The sequence below is a fragment of the Bombus vosnesenskii genome, unplaced genomic scaffold, assembly GCF_011952255.1.
Source record: "Bombus vosnesenskii isolate JDL3184/JDL3185 unplaced genomic scaffold, Bvos_JDL3184-5_v1.1 scf7180000013370, whole genome shotgun sequence".
NCBI lineage: Eukaryota > Metazoa > Arthropoda > Insecta > Hymenoptera > Apidae > Bombus > Bombus vosnesenskii.
In genome coordinates this window covers 1,041,292-1,068,466 of record NW_022883003.1, presented here as the reverse complement: position 1 = coordinate 1,068,466, position 27,175 = coordinate 1,041,292, and the positions used below count along the sequence as shown (strand labels likewise).

General features: G+C 38.1%; 1 protein-coding gene across 4 annotated transcripts; it reads right to left on the bottom strand.

Moving 5' to 3' along the window:
- Nucleotides 1-128: 128 nt before the first annotated feature.
- On the bottom strand, nucleotides 129-25,566 carry LOC117237306 (fibrosin-1-like protein). Of its 4 annotated transcripts, none has more exons than XM_033501129.1 (16): nucleotides 23,397-25,566; nucleotides 6,209-6,394; nucleotides 6,024-6,137; nucleotides 5,861-5,896; nucleotides 5,739-5,765; nucleotides 5,602-5,662; nucleotides 5,317-5,519; nucleotides 4,872-5,246; nucleotides 4,498-4,736; nucleotides 4,310-4,420; nucleotides 3,999-4,219; nucleotides 3,655-3,881; nucleotides 3,411-3,575; nucleotides 3,048-3,327; nucleotides 2,829-2,970; nucleotides 129-2,755 (listed from the first exon to the last, which is right to left on the bottom strand). In XM_033501129.1, the coding sequence occupies exons 1-16, from the start codon at nucleotides 23,772-23,774 to the stop codon at nucleotides 1,747-1,749; spliced, it is 3,774 nt and encodes a 1,257-aa protein (XP_033357020.1). In that variant the 5' UTR covers nucleotides 23,775-25,566; the 3' UTR covers nucleotides 129-1,746. The 4 variants fall into 4 exon arrangements, with proteins under 4 accessions (XP_033357020.1, XP_033357019.1, XP_033357021.1 ...); XM_033501128.1 differs by having other exon boundaries at nucleotides 4,310-4,423; nucleotides 23,397-25,565; XM_033501130.1 differs by having other exon boundaries at nucleotides 3,655-3,863; nucleotides 4,310-4,423; nucleotides 23,397-25,565.
- Between the last annotated feature and the right edge of the window lie 1,609 nt (nucleotides 25,567-27,175).

Sequence of the window (27,175 nt, the reverse complement as noted above, 5' to 3'; positions counted from 1 at the left end):
AAGTTTAAACCTTTTTGTCGTAAAGTATAGTGGCAGTGTGTCTATTTATAAACTAGTAATATTTTTTCTGAGGTCTTTATGAACTGTTTAAATGTTTCAGGCTTGGTAGAAGTACTAGAAACGACAGATTTGATAGAAACTATGATTATTAGACCCTTTTACAAAGAATCAATTTTAGAAAAAACCTATTCACACAAAATCCTCTTTTATACTCCTCAATATCTACAAGAACAGAATCATTGCATCACATTGCAACCTTGTATCGATGAAAAATATCTACAATTTTTAACTTGCATATGGTCGTTAATTATATAATACACATTTTTTATGGTGACTTTACAATATGAACGAAACAGTTTAAAGAGCCTGATTATTTAACAGAAGTAAGTATATTTTTGGAGGCACCAGAATTTTCGAATGTAGCCTGGTCCATGGCACGAATATTTTATTTTGTTTTTCTTCTTAAGAGAGATCTTGAATTAGCTCTCTGGTAACATAACTACGTATATGGCTGATAAATTGAGAGGACGATGAAACAAGGATATAAAACAATATTTCTTTTTCAATTTTGATAGGTACAAAATCAGAAGTTGCAATATCTCTACATAGCATTAATTGTGTTTTTGATTAAAGCACTTTGGCACGGACAAACTGCTTTTGTATCTGTTTACTCACAAATCCTATAATTTTCCTGACAAATATAAATTTTTTTTCATTTTATTTTATTGCAAAATGTATTGCAGTAGATAGATTATCTCTGCTTATAATTTCTCGAAAAAGAATTTGATTTACAATTTGTGTTTGTTATTCTCCTTATAATTACGACGAAAAATAACTGCAATACTTTTAAATAATCTTACGTTTTATACATATCACAGGAAGCACCAGAGTGCGATTCTAATTTGCATGCAAATGAAAAAGGAAAAGCGAGCTTGTGCTGCCAAAAGCCAAAGATATCAGTTTTTTTGCCCCCTCGTACGTGTTTTTTAGTATTATTCCTACGGTACAAATTAATCTCTATGGAAAAAAAAGAAACATGTAACTTTTCTTTGTTATATTATATCGATTAAATTAGGGCAACTTGTTTTACGATCGTATCTGTACGTCAGTAGTAGAGATTCGTTTATACGACGCAATAAATAAATAATTAAATAATTTTTGAGTAGTGGTAGAGATCCGCTTAAGTTTGCTTTTAACTTGGATTTCTTTCTTTACGTAGCATCGTCTCGCATTCTACAATATCTATAATATTACACACGATACTTTTTTTTGTTAACTATACGCATAGTTATCGTAATGATTAAAGTTTATATCGCTATGAACAGTCAGATCCCCGAAACTTATACAGAATCACATAACGACGTCATTATTTGTTTTCTCTCTTTTTGTGACCACATTATTTCAATAAATGCCTTAGTTTATTTGCATCGATGATTCGTCCTTTAACTTCCATCACGTAATCAAACGAAATTTCTATGGTCATAAACAAGGCATTTTTGACAATGATCTTCTTACGAGCCACACGAATGCATTTGTTATTTTGAAATGTTCTATACGTTTTTCGTTTTTTCGCACTTCGTCAATAACTATAAATATTATATAATCTATGTACAATTTCTTTTAAATAACGCCTCTTCTCCGTTAGCAAAATATCAGCACTGGGGTCTGAAAACTTTACGGAAATGCTCAGAATGCTGACCCTTTAGTGCGTTCACTTGCAGAAGCTGAGGACGCGGGGAGGATATATCATCGAGATTGGGAGGCATCCTCCTTCTTATGTATATCTGCGTGCATCAAAGCGGGCTCTAGTTGTCGCGTTGGCACCCCGGGCCCAGGTCCTGCTCTATGATGCATATGCAAATTACTTAATGGACCAGGACTTGGATCCTTGCTTCTCAAAGAATTTACTGGTGGTGGTGGATATCCGGCGTATAGTTTAGCTCTTTCTTCTTCTTCTGCTCGAAATGCAGCAGCAGCCATCAATGGATTATAACGTAATTGTTGTAAAGGATCGTAACGATAATCTCGGAAAGGATCCCCAGGCCAAGGACCTCCTGGTTGACCAGTAGGCGCAGATGGAGGTGGAAAATGTTGCATTGGATGTGCGCTCAAACCAGGGAGCATACTTCGTGGCATGGAATGCGGCGCAGGCATGCTATGCGGATGCCTTGCAAGGTATGAATGAGGATGAGGGTGATGATACCTTGTCTCAGGCAGTGGACTTGGTCCAGGTCCTGTTGCGGACACTGCTCCAGGCCCAGGACCCGGCGGCCTTGGAAGCATCACAACTTCGTCGTCTTTACTTCGTGGTTCTTCTTTCACGCGTACTTCCCCACTTTCTATAGGTGCAGATCCGTTTCTTAAAGGTGATCGTTCCCGACCTACAACCACGTGTTGCCGATTTTGATGAAGTAACCTTTCACGTTCCATCTCGCGTCTTTCCATCTCTCGACGTTCTTTGTCCCTCCTTTCTCTTTCTCGTTCCGCAGCTTCCTGTTGTTTCCTTTTTTCTTCTTTTTCGCGCTCTCGTCTCTCCCTCTCACGTTGCTCTTCCCGTTCTCTTTCCTTCTCACGTCTTATACGCTCGCGTTCTCGTTCGCGTTCTCGTTCACGTTCTCGTTCGCGTTCGCGTTCGCGCTCCCGCTCTCGCTCTCGTTCCTCGAGTTCCGCTCGTCTGTCAATTGCAGGTGGTTCCGGTTTTAGATTCCATGATACCGCTGTAGTTGGTGGAAATCCAGTAGAGGCTCGTTGTAATCTAAACAAAAAGAGAAAAGAATAATTAATGATTTACACATTTTTCTTGTAGAGGTAAATAATTAGATGCATACCCTCTCCATGGATCGTGTACAGAACCTAGACCACCCAATGGTGGCATTTCCCTCGAAGGAGGAAAACTAGAAAGACCAGGGAAATTTGGATTCGGTGCACCAAATGTTGATGGATATCTTCCGAATGGTGACATTCCCGTTCCTAAGATAATTTCCATACAATTAATTCAGTTTACTTGCAAGAAGTAATATTTCATATATTGATTGACAATAAATTACCTAAATGTGATGCTGGCGTGGATAGAAAACCGACAGGATGAGGTGGAGGTGGTGCAGGATGCGCTGGTGGTATATTAGTGGGAAATGGTGGTGCCATTGAAGGTGCTCCTATTCCAAGACCAGTTCCTGGGGCTCCTGGGTAAAGATGACCTGGTGGTCTCAAGAGTTCTGTTTTAGTATTAACGACACTTCCAGCCTTCGCTTCCGCTTGCTGTTTTTGTTGGTGGTGATAAATTTCCCAAGCGATACGAACATGCATTGCATTCCATTTTCCACTTTTCTGTAATAAATATACAAGTTGTAGTAAATACATTGAGCAATACATAAACTTTTATAATTTGTGTTCATTAAAAAGATTACCACCTTTGGTGCAAATGATGTTAAATGATTGGGAGGTACAAAAGGTGTTGAAGGTGGACCAATTCCAGGATGTAAGAGACCGGTATTAAAGCCAGAATAACTAGAAAGGTTCAGATTTCCACGAAAAAATGGAGATTCAACACCTCCCAATTTCGGGATGTCCTTGAACTAAGAGATACAATGCATGAATATGATAGTAAATGATACATGTTATTCTTACACAAATATGAGGAACTATATTACGTACTATAGGAGGCGGAAACAAAGTTGTCGCAGCCGTCGGTGGAAGCAGAGGTGTGGTGTGTTGATGTACGTGAGTATGCTGATGTTGATGATGATGCATCTCCGTCCTAAGATATGGAGGCGGACCCAGATTCCCAACTGCGACTCCAACGTTTCTGTCTTGGGATGCCAAGAATCTATTGTCAAGCTCTCGCCTTAACAGGTCTGCCTGACCTGCGACATGAGTCACCCCTTGTTTTGGTTAGTGTCTCATTCGTTTCAAACTTTTATTCTACCTTTTTTCTTTTTTTTTCTTTCTCTTTGTTACTCGAATCCCAAACAAAATCGAAATATAGCTTATATACTTACTTGTTTGAAAAAGTGACTCGGCAGAGAATGGATTAGGATTGGTCGTTGGTGGTGGCAGTGAAGGCAGTGACGTATGTGGACTGGAACTGGATACGGGAGGAGGTAAGGGTGCCGCGAACATTGGCGGAGGAAACGTGTGCATGCCAAGTGGTACTGGTGGAGGTGTTGGCCTTGGAACTGATGTTGCAGTTGCCGGAGACAATTGTGAAGTTGTGCTGCTACTGTAAATTACATATGAAAATATATAAAAATTATAAAAGTACTTGTAAAAGATAAAGGAATTACAGGAGAGGTTTTGATTTCATTCATACCCAATCCATCCCTGTGGTTTGGTGTAAGCAGGTAGACTAGAATTGGCTGGAGAAGATGTGTTTGGCACACTTACAGGCGTTATGCTACCTCGACTTAGGCTACTGACGTTACTGCTATAATAAGTAACATTATTATAAGATATTTGTTACAAAAAACAATAGGAATATTTATGATTACAAGATTGTACCTATAACTATCTCTTTCCCGATTTGGACTGTGTCCACGAGGCGAATTATTGTTTCTTCCAGTCAAACTACAGGCTACCATGTCTCTATGAGCAATGGTATTTGCTGTAGTAACTGTATTAGTTATAGTAGACACACATGTTGTGGTGGCAGCGCTCAAAGGAGTATTATGATTTGTGGTATTATTTCCTATAGGTTGCTGTTTACTTATGTTAGTACATGGGGAAGCTCTACTTCCTCTCTAAAAATGAAAACGATCAGGATTAGCGCTTCATTCAACTATCATCAAAACAATCGATATAATGACGATAAATATATATAATATTTATTCAACTCAAACAAATTCTCAAGTATAATGCAAGGATATACAACTTACCACTTCTGCTCGTGAAGAAGCAGAATGGGAGGGAGATGGAACCGCAGGTGGGAGGTATGGACTGTGATTTAGAGCGGTGTATGGTGTATAAAGAGGTGGATAAGATGGTTGGGTTTGAGGATAAGCAGCCATGGGTATCGACGGTGGATAGCTAGTAGTTGTAGCTCCGTTTGATGGTGCTGCTGGAGTAACACCTAAACTGGCTACCGCAGGACTAGTTGTATGACTCGATGAAACAAGGGGTACATTAGGTGGATGTAATGCAGGTATTGTTGTATGAGGCTGTTGGGGCAAGGAAGGTGGTGGCAGAGCAGGGGAAGCTGGCCGCTGCTGCGGAGCTATTGCACGTGGGTTTGCTGCCAACGGACTAGTCATCTGAAAATATATTCAATCTAATGTATATTGTTCTTAGTAACGAAACTCTAAATTAGAAACATTTACTTACAGGTGGTTGGGATATGTGAGGGGGTAGAGTAGGACTGGGAGGACTTGGCGCTGTTGGAACTGGTGCAGACGCAGGCACAGGAGGTGGTATAGGCGCTGGAGCATCCGTTGCTGGATTGGAAATTTGTCCACCTGTGTCTGGAGGTGAACCTCCTGCTCCGTTTGCTGGAGGCAAAACGTGTGGTGAAGATGACGGCAATTCGTCTGCAACATAAGAGTTGATTTTACAAAAATGCCAAGTATTGATATAAAACAAATGTATATTATTGATTCAAGTATTACATACATTTACGTGCAAGAGGTGGTGGGGTAGAAGATTCAAAGAGTATCGATTCAGCATCCGAGCCCTAAAATAAATAGTCCAAGTTTTAACTTACAATTGCTTATTAGCTACTATATAATCTTTGTAATATGGTTACTTACCTTATCGTCTTCTCCTTCACTATCACACTGTAATGAGAAGAAAAAAAGACACAAGGTAGCTATTATAACATCCTAGACATGTAGAGAGATATAATATTTTAAGTTATATTTCTGACACTTACGATATAACCTTTACCCGAACTGCAATGACTGCTAGCCTGTAGAACCAATGAAAATTGCACAAATATGAGAATTGATTCAAATGGCAAATTTGTTTAATATCATTCAATTGGAAGGAATAAACATCATAGAATATAAACAATTCATAATTATAACATTACTTACATCGCTGAGGTGGTCCCTGGAACTGTCGGCGTCCTGGCAATCCCTAGGTATACCAGGGCCATGCAATTGTTCAGATGCTCTACCACTATCGTCACTTGTACCTGCATCTAGGCCCTATAAAAAAATTCAAGCACAATTAGATCATTTTTTACCTTGTACTAAAACATTAATCATGAAAAAATTACCTGGTTAATTGTAGATGGTGTCAGTATGGAATTGTGTGTATAATGGTTGTGCTTGAAATGGTTTTTGATGTGATGCTCGTTGTGTCTATTATTTTGTCCTATATCCACCTTTGGTTTCTCTTCCACTATTGACAGTAATGTATGTAATTTCTTGACATTATTTTTGCCAGCTAGTTTTATTGCACTCTGCAATCATAAAAAAGTTTAAATTATATCTTTATTTAAAAAATCTAGTTATTCAAGAATTAAATAAAAATTAAAAATATGAATTTTATTTAATATACCAGTAAAAAAATTTTTTATGTCGAATTTTGTATTTTTTAGATACATCAATAAAATTAGAAAAAGAATATAATACGCAATTAGTAATTTCAATATGAGAAATACACTTTTAAGAATACAAGATTACCAACAGATTACAAAGAGCAATCCTTATTTACATGAAAACTAATGATGATGTTGCAAGTAGGTATCGTAATAAACGTAATGTAATTCTAACGATAGGTTTGTGTAATCGCTAACTACACGAGCTCGGTTTAAGTTAAATTCCATTTCTGGTGATCTGTACTATAATTATAACGAACTATGAAAGGAATATTTTTATGTACTTTCGGTATCGCTTGAACTCAACATGTACATACATACGAAGTCTGATTAACCAAGTAAGCGATTATATGTTCAACACGTATGGTAAACATACCACGATTTCTGCGACAGATTTACACTGGCGTAAAAAGCAAGCTGGATAATTTATGTTTTCATCACTGGAAACGTCGATGGATCGTCAGGCTCGTGAGTAAGAAAGCATAAGGCGAAGATGTTGGTGCGCGCACAGTAGAAAAAGCCGTATGAGAACGCCTTTCCGTCGGTGCCTTTAAACCGCGATGTCAGTGCACATTTCTGAACGGGTGGCGCTCTACCCCCTCCTTTCTGACTTTTTCCTCTCTCAGTTTCCTCTACGTGTACCTAAGTACCGTTATCGTAATAAACGTAGTTTTCTTGTCGCTCACGAACAAAAATAATATCCGTCAGATGTTCGTTTGTGATACGGTTGATTTTGTTTAAATTCGAACTCCCTAAGACGGACGGGCGTTTGCAAAGATGACAGCAGGATTCACAAGCAGCACCATGTCTCGTGTGCGCGATGCAGCACACGAATGGTGGGGAGAATGAAAGAGGCAGTGAGCGAGGTACTGGTGAAGGGAGAGTAAGGGAGAGGGGGAAGAGTTCGAGTAGAAAGTGGGGGTTAAAAAGAGACGAGAGGGGGAACGACGAGGAAGGCAGATGAGGAAGAGCGAGGAAGAAAGAGAAGACATTGACCGAACGAGCAGCCGCGCGACAAGGCCTCCTTTGCCGTGCCAGGCCAGCTGGAAGGAACGAAGTCTGAACCCTGACTTCTCTTTCTCAGCTCTGAGAGAGTATTACTTTCCTTTTTCGATAACCGTGTATTCACGCACGATCTTTTCTACCTTATTCTTCCTTCTATCTCTTTCTCTCTCACCCCCCTCCCTGGTACGGTTGGGTACCAAAGAAACATGATGGGAAAAAGCCACTAGAACTCGCAGTGTAAAAAACTACCACCTAGCAAAAGCCATACTCCACCTGCGCACGTGTGCCAACTGCGAAGTGAAACCCCCTAGGACATGTACTGCGGTTAGATTACATATTGTATACTTCTGGCAGCTAAGCGAATTAATTGAATAAACCTCTATCTTATGAATATACATAGGAAAAACGTATGACAAAATATTCCTGTTTTTGATGTTAACGACCACTGATATAATATTACATTCTTTGGTGGCTAAACTATAGCCAGATAAGCCAATTATGAATGATTCTAGGAAGAACAGAACTTTTTGCATTTATTTCACTTAATTACAATAAATGATACACATAGAACGTGATATTTGAAAAAAATTCTTCAAATTTTAATCCTTGCTATATCGCAGAAATCTGTGATATTTCTTACTTTGGCATTTCTATAATATCTAGAACTAATCTGAGTGTTAATCATTAATTGGAGAAAAAGAAATTTCAATTTGTATCCCTCTATTGTGAGATAATTTACGTTTTAAAATAAGTATGTATACATATCCATGGCAATGAAAAATTATATAAGTATTTAATAATTCTGCAATAAATGATTATTATTAATGATTATTTTGTAACGATTCGGTTTAAAAGACATAATATAAATTATATGGTAAGAAAAAAATCTTTGATCGAAAACTTTTTAAGAACTTTATGTAAATAGATATAGTTTTTCTTATTGTTAACCTATTCTTGAAGTTTGCAGAAAATATGAAAGACTCGCTGTTAGTATGCGTGATTTCTAGATCCAATTTTGTCATAAAGTTCCTTTTATAACATTAAAAATCTTTTCGTTTGTTGAAACGAGACTGAGACAGAAATATAAAAATTCGAAAACCATAACAAGAGTAAATACGTATTTAGATAACGAGTTCTCTTAGTTTAAAAGAGGTAAAGCAGTGTTTGGCAGTCCGGGAGGCAAGGTTCCTCGACACGGGATGGGTAAAGGAAGGTCGTTCCCGGACGTACGGACGTTCCACCGGTCGGCTATTCCGTGCTTTGGCTAGCCGGCTACTAAACTCGTTCGTACAACGTTGCCACGTCTATCGTTCGGTGTTGACACGATCGGACTCTAATTCAGCTACTGGCTACTACTCACAATTCGCATATACTCGGTCGCGACGTTAATGTGCGAGACTCATATGCACATGCGATTTCAACGAATGGATGATTTTAAATGAATTGCCTTCTACGCGTTATCTCAATCGCTATGTCATTTTGATTCATCCATGTGGTATATCTGATAAATGACAGATAGAAAAAGACATAAAAACATTTTTTTTGTGAATAAATTAAACTTATGGTCGTCTTATTTTGCGAAATTATCAAAGAAATATCTAATTATCTTATTATTATACTACTTTATTTATATATATTTTTATTTTATGAGTAAAGTAACTTGAATGCCGATGCACACAACTACCTGAAGTTTGACCATTGTTAGGAAAACAAAAGTGAAGCGTCTAGTCAAACAAATATGTCTGCTTTCATGCAAAGTATGTAGTTGAAGTAGGTTCGAGTTAAAGGAAATTTACGTAAAATGAGAATTAAGTACATTTGAGATACATTCTTAAAAGCTTAAAAAATATGTTTACTATTGCGAACTATGGAATAATGTAAGTATTTTGTTGCGCATGTATTAGAAAAAATTGATGACATGTAAATTCTCACACTGTCATTGAAAATTCATAAATAGAATAATGTTTTCCATTTCAATCAAAGCACTGGCAGTGATCTAAAATATAAAATATTCAAAACATGTGATTTGAAAGTCAATTTTTTTGTAAATATGCATATTCAAGTTTTTATGAGATAAGTTATTTGCTGAGTATTTCAATGAAATATCAACGCGGGAAACACGACTTCAATTCAATCAAATATATCACGAGTTGGCCTTTACGTTTGACAACAATGTTTCTTTTTTGGCGGGCATCACTAGCGCCGTGAGATTAAGTATTCTGCTCCGCTCTCGTTTGTAACAAGCGGATAATAACAGTCATTCGGACATCTGTTTGACGAAAATTTCGGCTGCTTGCCAGTACCAAATTGACGTGCTGAGCGTGAAACGATGTTGGCCGTCATCCAAAAATTATCCGAAAGTAAACATGTATCATGGCACGGCATTGTTTATATTCTCAGTTACCGTCTTCGCGTTTTCTTTTCGCGTTAATTTGTTAATCCCGTCGAAACAATTTTTTTTTTAAATATTTGTCGCCACATAAAAACTATCATTTCTAGTCGACCACCATACAATTATGTTGTAAAAGAACGTTGTAGAAATGTATAATAAGAACAAAATTATTTATTAATATTTTAACAAATTCTATGAAAAGGTAGGAAAAGTTATAAGCAAAATTTTGTATCTTTAACAATTTCTATTAAGTATTTCTTACGATATTAAAAGATTACATTGCCCATGTTCACAATATAGAGATTTGTGAATGTGACGGTATCAAGGAATAAGAACATGATTAATTCTCGTTAGGTGAGATTCTTATCGTGGATGATATACGTACATGTTCTAATACCAGTAAGTGAGACTGTCGAACGGAATGCGGAGTCAAAAAAGTGCAGTCGGTGTTTAGTGTGGGTGTCTATGTTTTGTCTAGTTGTTACCATACCAATAAAATGAATTTACTTCTACGAAAACAAAACAGAACAGAAAGAGAACGGTGTTGATGGTGTCGAGTAGAAAGAGAAAAAGAAAGAAAAAAAGGGAGAAGAAACTAGTGGCAGTAAAAAGATTTATAGTGGTGTAAATACAGCGGTAAAGCGGCCATCATTCGGCCACGTTGCAAGATTATTTTCAGACGCAAATATTTCTCGCGATTTACATAGTTTCCATCATTTTTGTTCGACGGACACGTTCCACGCGCAGTTTTCGAAGGTACGTGTAATTCAGATAATTTGAGAATAAGTGCCGGCATTATTCCGATGTGCAATGTTTATTACGGATAATACCATCTATGATAGCTTCCGCGTGAAAATAATTACAGTTTAGCTAGACATAAAGAAAAAAGAAGAAAAGGCAAATCGAAAAATTTACCATGATAAAGCAGTTGCGGATTTAAGATCGCCTTAACTTTCTTTCCCCAATACCAATACGTTAATAGAGAAACGGATGATTGCTTTTACGAAGCACTTCCGCTTCTTCTCATTCGTACCTTTTGCGTTTCGGACCCCTTCGCGTATTTAATCGTTTCTCTCTTTCTCGCTTCCGTATCTTTTTCAAAATTTCATTCGATAAACTTATCGCGATTCAACAAATATGTGGGACAAGTTATACATCGAACAACTATATAATCACGTCCACTCAATCATATGTTTTTCTTTCCTTTTCTAAAAGTATGAAATTGCAGATATTGATTACGTTTCAAGTTGAGGTTTTTTTCAATTGCAGTGTGATCAACAAAACCGATTAATTCGAGACACAGCGAGAGATCTGAAAGTAAAGCGTTCACCTTCCTTCGTGTTCAAATTATAACGAGAAGAACTGGGTCAACTCGCTGTGCAGGTGCACGACTGTGTTTCGTCCATCATCGATACACATCCCTTTTGTCGTTCCCGTATCGATTCGCGAGCGCACACGAACCCTTTATGTTCAACATCTTTTTGCTTTTTTCTTCGTACTGTTTGTGCTCCAAGAAAGTATTTATACATAAAAGATAGCTGGTACAAATATTATACTAAACATAAGAGATTTATGAAATACAAAGGAGAAGTTTATTAGGTAATACATGTAATAATTGGAACTGGAAACAATTAAAAAATAACCTCAAAAGATATGTATAGTGTCTCGTATTTGCAGGATTGCCACTACATAAATAGTAAATTTTACGCGGGTTAACGAGCAATTTAAACTGCTTCGAAATTAATCTATCCGACATGTATCTGAAAATGAACCAAGCTAATCGAACGAGATAAAAATGTAAATGCAAATCTTCGCGCTGTGCCGGGCAGCGTTTTATTTAATTAAGAGCATTACCGTCCGAAATCTCGTATTGATGTTGAAATCTACCAAAAAGCGGCACAAACATGCGAAACACCTACACACTGGGATACGCAATACATGGCCGAGTATTTTCCTGTTTATTATTAAAATATTCCGCCTCGTTACGTGACGGCTGATACCGGGTTGTGGTGTATCCTGTGATACAGTATATGATAGAAATTATTTCGTCGCTAATCGAGTGAATTACATATTGCCTTCGAGTGTTTCATTAATTACCGTAAATCGAGCGACGTAAAATAGTCTGAAGCACATCCGCGATCCAATGAAATTTCACGTATCCCTTTACGCCATCTTTCTGCCAGCGAGCACATTTAAAATCAATCTGTGTATCGGTTCAACCATAAATCGCATATCGATTTTCGTAGCCGTAATTCGATCAAAGATCCCTGTTTACCCTGCGCGATATGCAACGTTCATTCGATTAAAACGAGCGAGGCGTGTATATCATGAGCAACAACGTTCTAGATATATAGAGAAGGGGAAAAGCAAAAAATAAAGCGAAGAAAAAGAAGAAGTTACGTAGAGTGAATGAAATTCGTCGGCAACCCCACTCTGCCTATGGATGCACACATACGCGAAACAATTGTTTCGCGCAGTGTCAAGGTAACGACGCGACGGTATCGCTGAGCAATTATAAACGCGGAAAAAAAAAGAAAAAAGAAAAACAGATTGTACGAACAGGTAACAAAAAACAAGAAAGAGAGAAATGTTTGGAGGTAAAAAAAAGAAAAGAAAAATTAGGTCGCGAGTCAGTTTCGCTCGATTGAAGTCGGTTGATATCTGTCTGTCGTGCGCGCATCGTCGAAATTCGCCCGTCGATTTTCACCAGTAGTGAATATATCCGTGAGAAGAGGGGTGGCCCGAGCATTACCGGTTGAACTCTCTGTTGACGGATCACGTGGCAGAATTCAGGCATCTCCGTTGGCACCGGCAGCCGAGCTGATTTATTGAGTGGCGTGGCATTGCTGACCTCACTCTCGCTACGGCTAACGACACTAAGAGAGCTCTTGGTAATCTGCCGAATGCCAACGATATCTACCCAAGTCAAAATTATATGCCCGTGCAACGGATTTAGCTCATTCAGCTACCGAATCTCTCTCTCTCTCTCTCTCTCTCACACTTTCCCTATTAAAATCTTTTTTTCTCTCCCTAAAGGCTTTTTGATTTATTTACAGAGTCGTGGTTTCTTTCGTCACATCGATCATTAAAGAATTGAATATTATGGCGCAACGGATGATTTCTTGTTTGAAAATTGGACTCAAAGTTTTGCGAAAGATACGCATGACTATTCCGAACCGAGTAAATTAATTTGTACTGTATTGGACAACTGGAATATTTTTGGAGCATACCAAGGAACGAATACTCCGAGAGTTTTACATAAAGGTTTAAGTCATGTGAGTAAGTGATTCTTCAACTACTTTGATCAGCGAACAAATACATGTTCCTCGCTCAAACCTGTTTCCAGCTCCAAATTATTTTTTCGAGGGATCATCAGCGCGTGTAACAGCGTACGACAAGTGATTCGCTATAAATCAACGTTCACAGTTTCACAGAGTCACATTAAGGCCACTGGTGATGTGTCAAGTATTATTTGTAAATGATCCTTATAATAGCCAGTTACAGTAACTGGCTCCGGTCGAAGGATTATTGGAGCACAAAAATGAGCTGTAACTTGGAAATAAGGTCAAATAACTCACAGGTTAACTACATACGTACTACATTGTACGATGTAGTAAATTAAACATAAAGAGCATCCTCAATCCGATGACGTATCGTTTGTGTATCTCGAGTCCAAGAATAATTGTTGATTACGTATGAAGATAATCAACACACTCCTAATCAATGCTCGATATGTGTACGTGCACGTAATACATCCTTTTTTCAATGAATATGTAGTTAATCGATAAACCTCGATGCTCTCTACCATTGTAAGGAAAGAAAAGTTATACGAAATAAGTCTATTTCTAATTAGAAATTTCGCTTGATCATCGTTGTAAATATGTAATGAGATTATCATGAAATCATTGCGACCAATGAACTTGTTTTATTGTAACCGTACACTATGCATAGAAAGCCACATATATATTTACACGCGCCCATTGTATGTATAATTGTGTTGTCGTGTGAAAAGACTGTTCTTACGTAACGAACTCGGCAAGCTCGACGTGACACTGACCTCACTCTAAATCCATAAGTGGCTGTTAATTATCGATTGGCAACGATTTCAACGATTTCACCAATGGAGGATGAGAGTAGAACCGAAGAAGGGTGAGATGAAGGAGGATGGGGAAAAGCCAATACACAGAGTGGCCTGCTAATCAGTCCGCTCCGATATCGCAATATGTGGGATACGCTCGGTTGATTTTCAACACGACGAGTTTACCCTAACGTAATTAATGTCCGTCGTACAATGTGACGCGTAACGACAAATTCGAACGACGTCGCTATTCATAGAAAGAGAGGAGAGAGAGAAAGAGAAAGAGAGGAGAGAGAGAAAGAGAAAGAGAGGAGAAGAGAGTAGGAGAAAAGAAAAGATTACCGGCGATCGTGTGCACGGTCTACAAAGTCAATGCGGTGTGTAGCACGTTTTTAACCGAATCAATTATAAATAAATGTTCTCCTTTTAAGAGCGTCGTGTATTTTCAGATTCCATTCACCCATCGTGCTTCCATGTCCCGTGAACGAGACGAACGGCATGCCTTGCCGTAACGGTCTAGATGAATTTATAACTAAATGATGCATCAGACACACAAATACAACGAATACATCGTGCCCGTTTTGTAATGGTCTAGAGCTAGCAGATCTTTAATTGCTGGCTCGTAGACAGAATGTGACCCGATTGTGTGCGTTACAGCGACCTTTCGAGGCGCCGCGGTTGATTATAGGCCGCTCAAAATAATTAATCGATCGTTTACTTTGATTATATCGTTCAGATATATTCGCCTGGAGAACCTTGATGTCTCTTAAATATTAGAACTGAATTTAAGCAATTTAACAGATATCACTTTGCGATTTAATTTTTTTTTAACGAATAGCACTTAAATTATACTGCAAAATTATCCGACAACTCGGATTTTATTTTCAGGTGTATTTTAAGAGATCCTCGTATTTTAAGTGCAGGCAAAAAATTGTCCTGTATTCAAACGAAAGGATATTGTTAGCAAAAGCTCGATAGTCATACGATTTTAAGAGTGTCTCAAAATACATACTATTCGCTTCATTTAAGCAACAGTGGAAGATTACTTTGAGCAATGCAACCGAACACGAAGCGGATAGGCGAGAACGGTGTAGAATACACGTTCATTTCAGAAGCGAGCTGTGTATCATCATCATCATGCACGGTCGAGTGGATCATTTTTCATTTATGCGCGCCGGATAATGTGTATCATTGAATATGTCACTAATTGCTCGACAGGAGGATAAACATTTTTTGCGGAGATAAATTAAACGGTCGCGACGCTGGACAAGATAATTAAGTATTACGGTATGGTGTTACGTATGTGATAATAATCTCGCCACATGTCGACACACTCTTTTCCTGACCCGACCCATCGGTTCTTTCTCTCTGTCCTTCTCCCGTAGCCGAAGAACGTAAGGGCACGATCAGAGGAAACGACGACGACAACAGCGGCGGCCAGCCTCCAGTCAAGAGAAGGAAGGGAGAAAACACGTCGGATAAGAAAGAATCTGTGGTAAGGACAATCACCCGGGAAAGGTCGAACGATCCCTGTATGTTGCGAGACGACGAAAAAGTCCAAAAGGATTTCCCCACGGCGCAACCAGCAATTTGAAAAAGGAAACCATCGACGCGTGCATTCCCGATTCGGAGGATTTTTCAAAAGCTGGCACGTTACACCGAGCCTCCGAACCATGTGCTTTTCTGTTTATGACGAAGAAATTTTATACGCTCAAATTAACCTGCGGATCTCGTGCGTCTTGTGTACGATGTCTAGCGTTTTGCATGTTCTCGATAACAAAAACTACATTTTTCCAATTGTTCAAAGCTCGCTTAAAGAGACGAGAAAAAAGTGACGTTTAACTAATCTTTAAAGTGAAGCAGCGTGTAGAAATAAATTAGCATTCTATCATTGGAAACGAGCAGTTGGAAGAATATCATAGAAAATATGAGCAATCTGGCGGATATTTCAGATTCATCTCAGGTCAAAGCGTTGGTAATAGAGCATTAAAAAGGGTCTGGTTTTTATTCCCACGGCTTTTCATAATTAGTCGTCGTCGTCGTCGTCTGCCGGAATAGCGATGCATATCTCGCTCTCCGCTAATTGTTTGACACCGAATCAACATCCTACCGTGGCGTTTACATTTCAAATCGCCTTACTCGTAGCTCCCGGGAGCAGATAACAAGGTATCTAGTAACGCGAGTACCAAGCCTGATAATTCATTTACTACCAGGTAACGATTTCTTACATTTAATTAGCGAAGGATTGTGCTTTACTAATAGAGTGAGAAAAATTTGGCTCTCAAATTGGCTTCTAATTAGACAGAAAAGACAAGAAAAGAATAGAAAAGATGTACATAAAGTATATAAAATAAATATAGATGAATACACGTATCGCGTTACGATCGGACAAGATTGGTAAGCGAAGATCTGGTAAGCATTTCCTGCTAAGCGTTGCGCAGCTTACAGCTGTTCTGCACCGTCCAGAAGCTCAGGTTGGAGCGCGAACTCGTTCAGGAACAAGAGGGACCGGTTTAAGCGGTTTACATCGCGACTACTTTCTCCGTGACAATAACAATGCACTTTGTGCTTTGATAATGCACAAGATGGACGAGTAAATAACAAGTATGCCTCCGTGAACGTCTTTTTCTTTCGAGACGTGCGACATTACCACGGTTCGGAAACCAGATTTGCGCGATGGAATTACAGTGACCAAATACGTAAGGAGGGAAAAGCATGATGTTACTTTTTCATTAATTTAAAGAAAACTTCTTTTTATCGTTGTTTGATTTCTAATATGAAGATAGGAAATAATTTATTAAATGCGCGAATTAAGTAATTACCCAATCAAACGAGGTGATTATATCACCTATAATCATGCGTACAACTATGTCATTTTCTCTATAAATCTGTTATTTTCAGTAGCGTAGTTCCAGCAGATAAAGCGAAGCAGGAATTAAAGTAGCGGATCCTACTAGAAATTCCTCGAGCATTATCATATCTGTAAATTAACAAGTTGAATGCCATGGGGGTCATTAGTGACCGGCACTTAACTTTGCCGTGGGAGTCACCAGTGACCGACGCACCAAGATTAGTAGAAATACATAATTTGAACAAATGTCAATAGTTATAAATTTTGTATTATTATCATCGTTACTACAATGGTGTGACGAAATTAATGCAGTATGAAACATATAAAAGTAATTTTATTTATACATGAAATATAAATCTATTATGTGCGTTTTCCTCCAGTGGCTGTCGAACATGGAAAACCTCGCTTTTACCTTAGTGAATAATAGCCCTAAGAAACATTTCGACTTGAAAGATATATGATGGCAATTAAGGGTCCTGACATTAAAGTAGGCAATGCTAAATCTTTAAGTCAAGTTTCTTTAGAATTATCGCAGTTTCGAGTAGGTATGACCGAGGGATGGATTAAGGTAAGTCCCGGGACGTAACAACAGAGAACTATTTAGCATTGTTATTTAGAATAATTTCTATATATTTAGAATTATTTATATATTTTTAGCGCTATTTAGAATTATTTAGCAATGCGAAGAGACAATATGAGATAATTGATAATAGCAAAAAATACGGCGACCTCAGTGAGATAAATTCATTAATGATGACTATGCACAGTAACATACCTCTTGTAGGTAATTTCAACATTATATATATCGCATAATAAAAAATTCATTGTGGCACCAAGGTCAAACCTTGTAAAACTGGCGTGACATTCAACTTGTTAATAATAATATGATCAGCTGATATGGGTGAAACAAATGCTATTTCTGCTAAAAATAATATCATACTTTGCCTAAAATCGCTTATAGTAAGAAACAATAACAAGCGTAGAAAATTTGCATTCGTTACGCGTCGAGTTTCTTTTTCTTTATCTTCTTCTTTGTATGTGTCTTTCTGTTTCGCGATTGTGGCGATTTATACCTGTGTCGTTGATGTTTCAGTTCGAGCCACCAATTGTCTTCGTTTCGTGATTCTAACGCAGCATACAAACTACATTGGGATGTCAGTTATTATGAAACAAGCGAATGAGTAATAAATGAGTAAACGGTGAGAGTAAGCGAGCAAATGGTAAATATTAGTGATTTATGTCTGCAAGCAATAAAGGTCCACTAGGTACTTTCTCGTTTTGTCTCATTTTCTTTTATTTTTCAGGTAGAAAATAAATTTACTCATCCGATAAGAAGAAAGTGGGAGACGAAAGGTCCAAACTATTTCAAAACTTTTCCTTCACATTATGCGATCTGTGCGATTCTTTGTCCAAGAATGATTAACAGGCCGTCTTCAGAGTCTCTTTTACAACTTCCAGTCGGGGTTCCTTTATGCGATAACAATACGCTTAATAACGTAAAAAATAGACTTAGATAATTCGACAGTAGTTTGCATGACGAACTCGCTAAGAGAATACAATGTTCCATCGCTATTGTCTCTACGATTCGTACGTGACAGTTTGACCTCTGCATACAATTCTCCCGCTGCGATTTCTGAACGAATAGTTGTTTTCATTTAAAAGAGACCAATAGAACAATGAATCATAATGTACATTATGCTTCGATTTCGAAACATTGCATATGATGACCCTGTTATTTTCCGGTGACTGTGTTTGATTGTTCCATGATTATTTTTATAAAAGCGGCTGGCATAATGTTTCATTTCATAGAACCACCAGGTTTAATTTACCAGCGTTCCAATTCTCATTGATACGATGGCAAATGTTCGTTCGTTTATACGCAGATTTCATGATTGTTTATCGACAATTTCATGGTTTTTTATACATACATTATCCGTTCGAAAATGAAACGAATAATACGTATTTAGGAAGAACCATTACATCATTAGGATTTCGCGATGAAAGCAATTGGAGGTCATCTACTGATACGGTAGAGAAGCAGAGATAATAGTTTCTTTTTCCGAATAATCTGCATCGCAAATGATCGACGGTATCTGTTTGTTTCGCATTGGAAAACAGTGTTATGCTTTGCAATTTGCGCGAAGGAAAATGGTCAAAACGCGATAGGCTAGTCGACCGGTTGACATTGCTGCTTTTATTTATCAATGAAAATTATAGCTCGTTAACGAAGACGAGCGTGTCAGTCGAGTTGGTATCGCAGTGTACGGTAAAAATAGCGATTAGCGATTGCGTCCGCGATAAATCATGATAAAATGTGCTATGTAGTGGCGTGAAAGAGCTTTCGCTGCCTCGTAGACGCAATGTAACACCACTAGCGTTGCTTCTTTTTTTGGCTCACGCCGACTAGAGATAATAAGTTCGATTTATGTTCACTTCGATGTATCGTCGATAAGGCCCTGCGTAATTAAAGCCTTCTATTTCGAAATAATCTTGATTGGCGTACACCAGCCTTTTCCGCCGTACTCGAACTCGTTTTCAAACGGCGTTTATGCTTCAGTAATTTCAATCATATTTTCCGGATTATACACCTTGTTCCAAATATTCGCCTAATTGTGCGAAGCAAATCGTATTTTCGGCCAAAATATTTGTATGCTTCTTACTTAATTATGAGATACTATGTCCGTTTTATTTTTATTTTAATCACTTCTAAGAGGTGGTAGCTCTTCGTTATTCGTACTTTTTGATAATCCCCTAACATGGACAGAGCAAGATTATTCAAAAGCAGGTTTCAGTTCGTTTGAAGTGGATATTACATTAACCCATTAAAGACCAGTGGTGCATTAAGACTACATTTCATATGCAATCTCTTTTCCAACCAATTTACATCATTGAATTGAATTTTTTAACATTGCGGTTATAAAAAGGAATTCCAAGGATTTGTTTAATATTATTTAGCGTAATATAATGTAATATTAATTAAATAATTAACACCGTTTCTTCATTTAGATCTATCCTTTTATAAAGTTTAAAGAAATTGAAATACTTATAGCATTATGATAAATCACACTTTCTTATATAATGAAATTTTATTGTGGCCTTTAATTTATACAGTGGGATTCTGTAAACATCTGTTATTCTAATAACATTATAATATCTTGTATTTTAACAAAACTATATGTTGACTATCTTATTTATAATTTTTAGTAATACTATGGTTACACAACTTTTATGCATTGTTTCGCAGCTTGGCCCTTAATAGGTTAATAAAATCATATTGTTCAATAATCTAAACTGAAATATTCAATTTCTCGATATAATATAACAAAGATTCTCTGTATGTATAATATTTCAGGGTTAATTATGTACAATATATATTTGAGTAGTATATTATGAAAATGGTTTTGTTCTTCTGAATCGTTTAGACGTATTTGGTACTGGGTGAATCTTATCCATTCATATATTTACTCTACATAGCGATAAGATTTGCAATTGAAAATTTGTTTTCGAAAATCTCCTTTTTTCAAAGATAAATTTCAGTTTGCACAGCGTTGATAATCGAGAATTGGTCCTTGTACTTATTTGAACTGCTCGCAAAGTAGCACACTGCAAGATTCCAAAGAAACGCGCGCTGCTCAAATTAAGGAGGTGATCTAAAAAATTGAGCCAAACATCAGATTACACATAGATATAAATATCTATAAGAAAAAGAAAAAAACAAAGAAATATTATAAAATATTTTTATCATAATATTATCTTGAACGTCCTCCGAAGTGTATATTTATAATCCATCAACTTGTAATTACTTTGTATCATGTATACGTGGTACCTCTTTCATCGTCAATGCTTGTTTAGCGCTACTGAATCGATTGGAAACACGATCCTCTAATTATTTTACCCGGCACGCAGTTGTTCAAACGAAAATTGCACCGTGGAAAGAGTTAGAAGTGTCTCCCGCAATGTCGAATATTAAGCCACAACATCGGGTTTCATGTTACTTTCATCAAGGTCTCCTATTCGTCTGATGCAAATTTATGTCCGAAAAAGGAAGTAATACAACTATGAATTTACTAACGCTCTAACTGTATCATTATCATCTTTCAAAAGATTTTAAAGCATAAACTAGATACTTTAAAAGGTGACGCAAATGAACGACAAATTTGTAATAAAATAACTGGAAAATGGAAGCAGTGGAAAACATTCATTCAATTTGCAGTAAATATCAGTAGATGGTCAAACTTATTAGTGAATACTATATTGTTAGAAAAATAATGGAATGCTTAAATACTATTTTACTTATGTAATAGAGCAGAAAGTGTATCAGAGCTAGTAAAATTTGTTGGTACAATCTAATAAGTAAAATATTTTCTTACAATATGTTGTTACGTACCTACTATTTTTTTCTTCACAGCGGTAAAATAAGCAACATAGTACGGAACGTAAAACGTTCATAAATTAATCTCGTCGAATCAACGTAGCAAAGTTAAACGCCCAACCCTTTAATTGCGCGAGTTGGCAATTTGCTCTAATTGGTTTTTATTACTCTTTTCGAGCAATATTTTTTGGCTCGTCGAACAATATTGCTCCGACTGCTAGATAAATGGGAATAATGAAATTTTTAGAAAATTCTTTAGCTTTGATATCGCGAGGAAAATCTTGCCTCTATATATTTGGATGTATATATATTTATATCATTTTCTTTCTCTCTTTTTTTTTTAGGAATATTTCAAGGAACATGTTTGTGTAGCCACATTAAAGAAGGTACTCCTACAACTTTCGACTATACAACATACATAACCGTTATAGTGAAAAGAACAGTTGTTGTCCGAGCGAAGCACGGTGAATGGAAGCCATAAAACTGTGCAAATAGGTGCAAACGAACAAACTACAAATTGCCCTAACGGCTCTTAAACATAGCTAGTGTGTGAACAAAAATAATCGCGCAATTATATCCAAAAACTAAAGGGAAAAGAGATAAGATAAAATTGGACAATTCACACAAGAACCATATACTCGATGACTAATATATTAATGCATTATCCTATAAGACTTATGGCAAAGAAATTAAAACGCAGGATGAAATAATATAATTATATAAGAAAAACAAGTTTTTATCGCTTTAAACAAGCTATAAACAAGCTTATGAAGAACTACTCGAATACATCAAAATTAACGACTTTAGGTTTATGATATTGCTATGAAAAATTATGAATTGGCCCATTTAACGATCCTGACGATTCCAATATTAAAAACATGTAAACATTCAATGTCATTAATATTGCATATATGTATGTATATCATATACACACACGCATAAAAACATTGCTTGCTAGAAGCAATGCAGAAGGTAGAAAAAACAGAAAGAAATGAAAATGATACTGCGCACGATAGGTCGAGCAAAGTTTACGTATCTCTGCACGCGCGCACGCAAGAAACATGACAATCCATCAGCGGACAACATTGCTAGTGAATCAATGACACAGGTGAGACTAGAATATACCCACTGATCGTGAGTATTACACGTTAAATAAGAAAGTATTCCAGTATTAAAAGATAGCGTAAAAGTCAATACATTAGAAACTAATGTTGTTATTAAAGATGTAGGTACTCGAGTGCTTGGAATACTTTATAATACGAGTGAGTATTTATCATCTTCCTCCTTTAATCTAAATCCATTAAGAATTAACGTAATATTTCACTTCATTTTGGAAAAAATGCGCTAGAAAATTAATTAAATATGTATGAATCTAATTTATGGTTGACGTTTATCATAGATGATATTATTATGACCTTTTGTACAAAGTACAATATCAAGGCATATTTGCTATCAATACTTGTTAACTCGTTGCAGTAATAAATAGAATGAATGCAGTAAATAAACTAAACTGAAATCAAAATATCTTATTACTGTCATGTACTGATATCCACTGTGTTCAATCCAAAACTCAAAGAACTAATTACTAATTACGTAATTGGTAATTAATTGGTTACATTATTAGTAATTACAATTATTGGTAACAAGTACTTCTTGATGTTGTTGACAAAAAATCATCAACAAATCATCGATCAATCAGATCCTTTACTTCAAAAACAAAATCTTTAATACAATTTTCTTTTTCTTAATTTTCGTCTTATATATCACAAATTACGTATATCATAATTTTCAGATTACACAGTATATAGTTGTCTTCTACTCTTATTATCTCACACAATGATAAAAATTACTCGCAACATTATAAACACCTGAGGGAAAATAGATAGCCAGGTAAAACCCCGACATTTTTCATTCTTTCAGGTATCTTCCAAGAACTCGAATACCCAATGGTTTCAACAGTAACACCTTTAGCTACTGCATACTAAATAAAAAATTAATCGAAGATATTATGCCATTAAATCAATAAGACTTAACAAAGACTTAATAAATAAACTTAAAAGCTGTAGGTAGAAGTTCGAGTATAAAGGAAAGTATAAACAGAGAAAAAAAATAAAGAGAGAGAAATAAAGAAAGAAAAGAAAAATAGAGGAATGTTATTGAACTCACCTCAAGTTCTTCGTAGGTGCGGAAGGCGAGTATGGCAAAGCCGTCGATAATGTCCTCTTCGAAGGGAGGCTCCTTTTGGTTGGCAGCCGCGAGGGAAGACTTCTTACGAGGCCTCGGGGGTCGCGGTGGCCTGGGCGGTCGAGAATGGCTATCACGAGGATGACCGGTCCTGGCGAGTCCGAGGCCAAGACCGGCAGCGGGGTCCTCGTCCTCGCCGCTGTGGCTGTCCTCTTCGTCGTTCGGCCGTTGTCTCGTTTGTTGTTGCTGTTGTTGCTGTTGCTGCTTCGCGCTCGCCAAACTCTCTCTTTGCGCCAACATACGCTGGGCTCGTTCTCGTCTCCGATTCCTCTGGTTCCGTTGTTTCGCCTCGATCTCCATCTCGAGGCAGACGTCCTGTTCTCGTACGAGAGGCCGTTGTCGCGCCCCGCTATACGAGAATATCGGCACGTCCACCAAGACACCTCACGATCGAGGTGCCCTTAATAACGACAACGACCAGAACCACGACGACGACGACGATTCAGCTTGCTCAATGATTCCTCGATCGAGGAACAAGCCGGGAAATAAGTGGAGACGATCCGTGAGCGATGACGATGAACAAGTAGAACTGGACGAGAACGACGACGGTGACGACGACGACGACGTGAACGATGACAACCGTTGTATTACCGTGGTGTCGTCGAGCATTCTATCTACGATCGTCTTTAATGCAGTTTTACCATGAGAGGAAGAGAGATCACTAGGAAAAACGGCGAAAGTATAGAATAATAAGGGAACGGTAGAGAGATGGAAAAACAGAAAACAAGAATAAATGAATAAGAGGGACACTGATGGGACGATGGAGAAAGAGGGTAAGGGGGGGAAACGGAGATGCAGTGGAGAGAGCGCGAGTAAGAGAACACACACTGTCTTTTGGATATACACTCTCACAAGAAGACAAGACAGGACGTTTACCGACGGGACACACGCATCTATAACACTCTTGGTTCGATTCCCCCGTTTCTTCTCGTATTCCAGGAATCAGTTCTATAGATGCGAGAGTTCTATAGAATAAGAGTTAACGAGAGAGAGAGAGAGAGAAAGAAAGAAAGAGAGGGAGAGAGTGAGAGAGAGAGAATTTTCGTTAGTAAAAGACGTTCACACAGGCGGTCACACGGTGTCACATCGATCGCGTTGCCGAGGAAGAGAGACTCCGATGTGCGTGGCGAGGAGGTACACGCGAAACACGCACGCACAGGGCGGACAACGACGACGGAAACCGTAGGTGAAACACCGAAACAAACGGAGAGACACACTGGCCACTAAACGGAGCACTATCATCAATGAACAACACTGTCCAATTATTAAACACGAATCACAGGCATGCTCCAATAGCTCCAATGTATTTATTAATATATATATTCCAATGTATCGAGTCGTTCCGTTCAAGTCGTTTCTTTTTCGCCATGATCATCACACGATCATCGTATCATCGTATCATCCTTCTTTCTTTCTTTCTCCTCTTCCTCCACGTCGTCGTCGACGACGTCCACCAACACCAGCACCAACACCACCAGTAACACTGCCGGCTTTCACGAGCTTTCGTCTCTGGTCGTGCCCGACCAAAGGAAACGTTCACGTCTCAATGGCACGTATTATCGTTTCCCGATGGTGCCTCCACGAGTCGCCGTAGCTAGAAGTACCCTGCGAGGGCACGAAGTACACCGATTGTTTGGAATGGCGGATCGAACGGGCACGCACGGTTGCCGCATCGTGTGGTAAAAATGGCCGCGACCTGCCCACACCGTGCTCTACGGTCTCGCAACTCTTTAACGTCGCCGTCACGGGACGATGACGCGTATCCCGCACTGCCACTGTAGATACATCTTCGATACGCAACCACGGACACGAGCTAGGGAAAACGACCAACCTAGCACACGCCCCGAATTACGCGTGGACGATGCGATCTATCCTCTGTGCGCTGCTGCTGCCTGTTCTTGCTGCTGCTACCCACCACGACTATGCATTTCTGTCATTCGTCTATCTGTTTCTTTCCCACTCTTCCCCCTTTCCTTCTTTCACCCTTCCACCTCTACCACCTTTTGCTCCCTCTATCTTCTTCCTGCTTTAACTACTATTTCTCTCTGAATACAACGACCGAGAACATGGCGTACCTATGCTTCTAAGACGAACATATGAACAGAAATACGCTCGATGTGTTCTGTTGCCTGGGGTCGTGCCTCTTACACCATTATATTCCCCCCTCTTTGGCTTCTTTGTTTCTAGATACTTTTGGTTTGTCACTAGACCACAACAAGTAGCGCCGTCTATACGGATTGAAGATGATCCTTTATTTGATAGTGCATCTATGTGTCGTTCGTTGGCGCCACATGCTGCATATTATCTTCGTTGGCGGGTAAAAGAATCGATTCCGAAGTTTTTATATCGAACATGGCAATTTACATGTTGTTTGTAAATGTATCGTATATTCGAGAAAGCAGAGAATAAATGAACAAATACGAGGTAATAAAAATAATGATCAGTAGTCCATCTTTGTTTTCTTTCGGTGTCAAGATGTTGACGACGATGTCATTTCAGAATGTTTTTAACAACGAAGAAATTGGAACAGCTATTACTGATTTTGGAGCATTCGATACTCGCTTTCGTGCGATTTCATTAGAAGGACAATTACCATCGATGGACAATTAACACCTTACCAAGAAAAGCTAGTTTGCTCATATCCTTTCATTGACTTTCACTATCTCACTGTGATATATTTGAAATCAATAAATCATTTTATCTCTAATTTAATCAATAATTTCTTGTATCATCTTCATACTCGTACAAGCTTTATCGAATGAAAATTTTTATTCTGTAGTAATATCACAATTATATCCAACGAAGGAAACGGTAGAAATTGCCGTTCGTGGAAAAAGTCACCGCTGGATCAACGCATTAGGCCGCACCTGCAAAGGCGCGCCTCTTTTGAACCAGTTCACGGGACCAATTACGCCCGCTCCGCAAACATGTCCTGTTGATTTTGTTGGGCCGCTTTTGGCGATGGCCACGTTTCCAAATCCATATAGGTAAGCTTGTCCCGACTCGCAACTGACGTGGGCCGCCTTCTTGCTTACCTACATACATGAAACATACATACGTCGTGTTGCGTACGGCTCGTCCTCCCGGAAGAATAATTCGAGGTCGATCAGGTGGATTTCCATACTATCATGGTTCTGTTTCAGACTTTCAGTCCACGATTTATGTACTTAGCGTGTCGTGCGAAGTTACAATGTATCATCTTGTTTATATGTTCGGCATCTGGCTAACTGCTTATACCATTTGACACGCTAGTGTTCCACTATCATTCTCGCAATTTCTGTTATTGACATTGGCATGATCACTCGATACGATTGTAATACCGGAGACCAGTGACGCGTACCTACTTCTGTCCAAGGATACTACGATTGCGAGCTGTATATAGAGAATAAGATTAGCGCCAAGGAAAACCAGAATAATGAAATTACGCGTGGGGAGCTTTAGTACAAGATCATTCATTGCTTCTAAGGTTTCCTTCAAAGCGATTGATAGCTCAAATCCTACGGTAAAATTTTAATAGATCTTTGTTTGCCTTTTTAATTGCTAAATACAAATGAAATACTTTATCCTCGAGGGAATTAACTTTTATGAATTAGCCTTATTGTTGTAGTCGCTAAATTTGCAACTATTTAAAACCACGTTAATGATTTTATACATTGCTCCATGACTAAATGATAAAAATGAATATACCTAGTATTTCTAAG

Coding starts and splice junctions, on each gene's coding strand:
- LOC117237306 (XM_033501128.1), bottom strand. CDS start 23,774: ATGGAGATCGAGGCGAAACAACGGAACCAGAGGAATCGGAGACGAGAA. Junction 5,520..5,601: donor ACCACCTCTTGCACGTAAAT/GTATGTAATACT, acceptor CTTATGTTGCAG/ACGAATTGCCGTCATCTTCA. Junction 4,220..4,309: donor AAACCACAGGGATGGATTGG/GTATGAATGAAA, acceptor TGTAATTTACAG/TAGCAGCACAACTTCACAAT.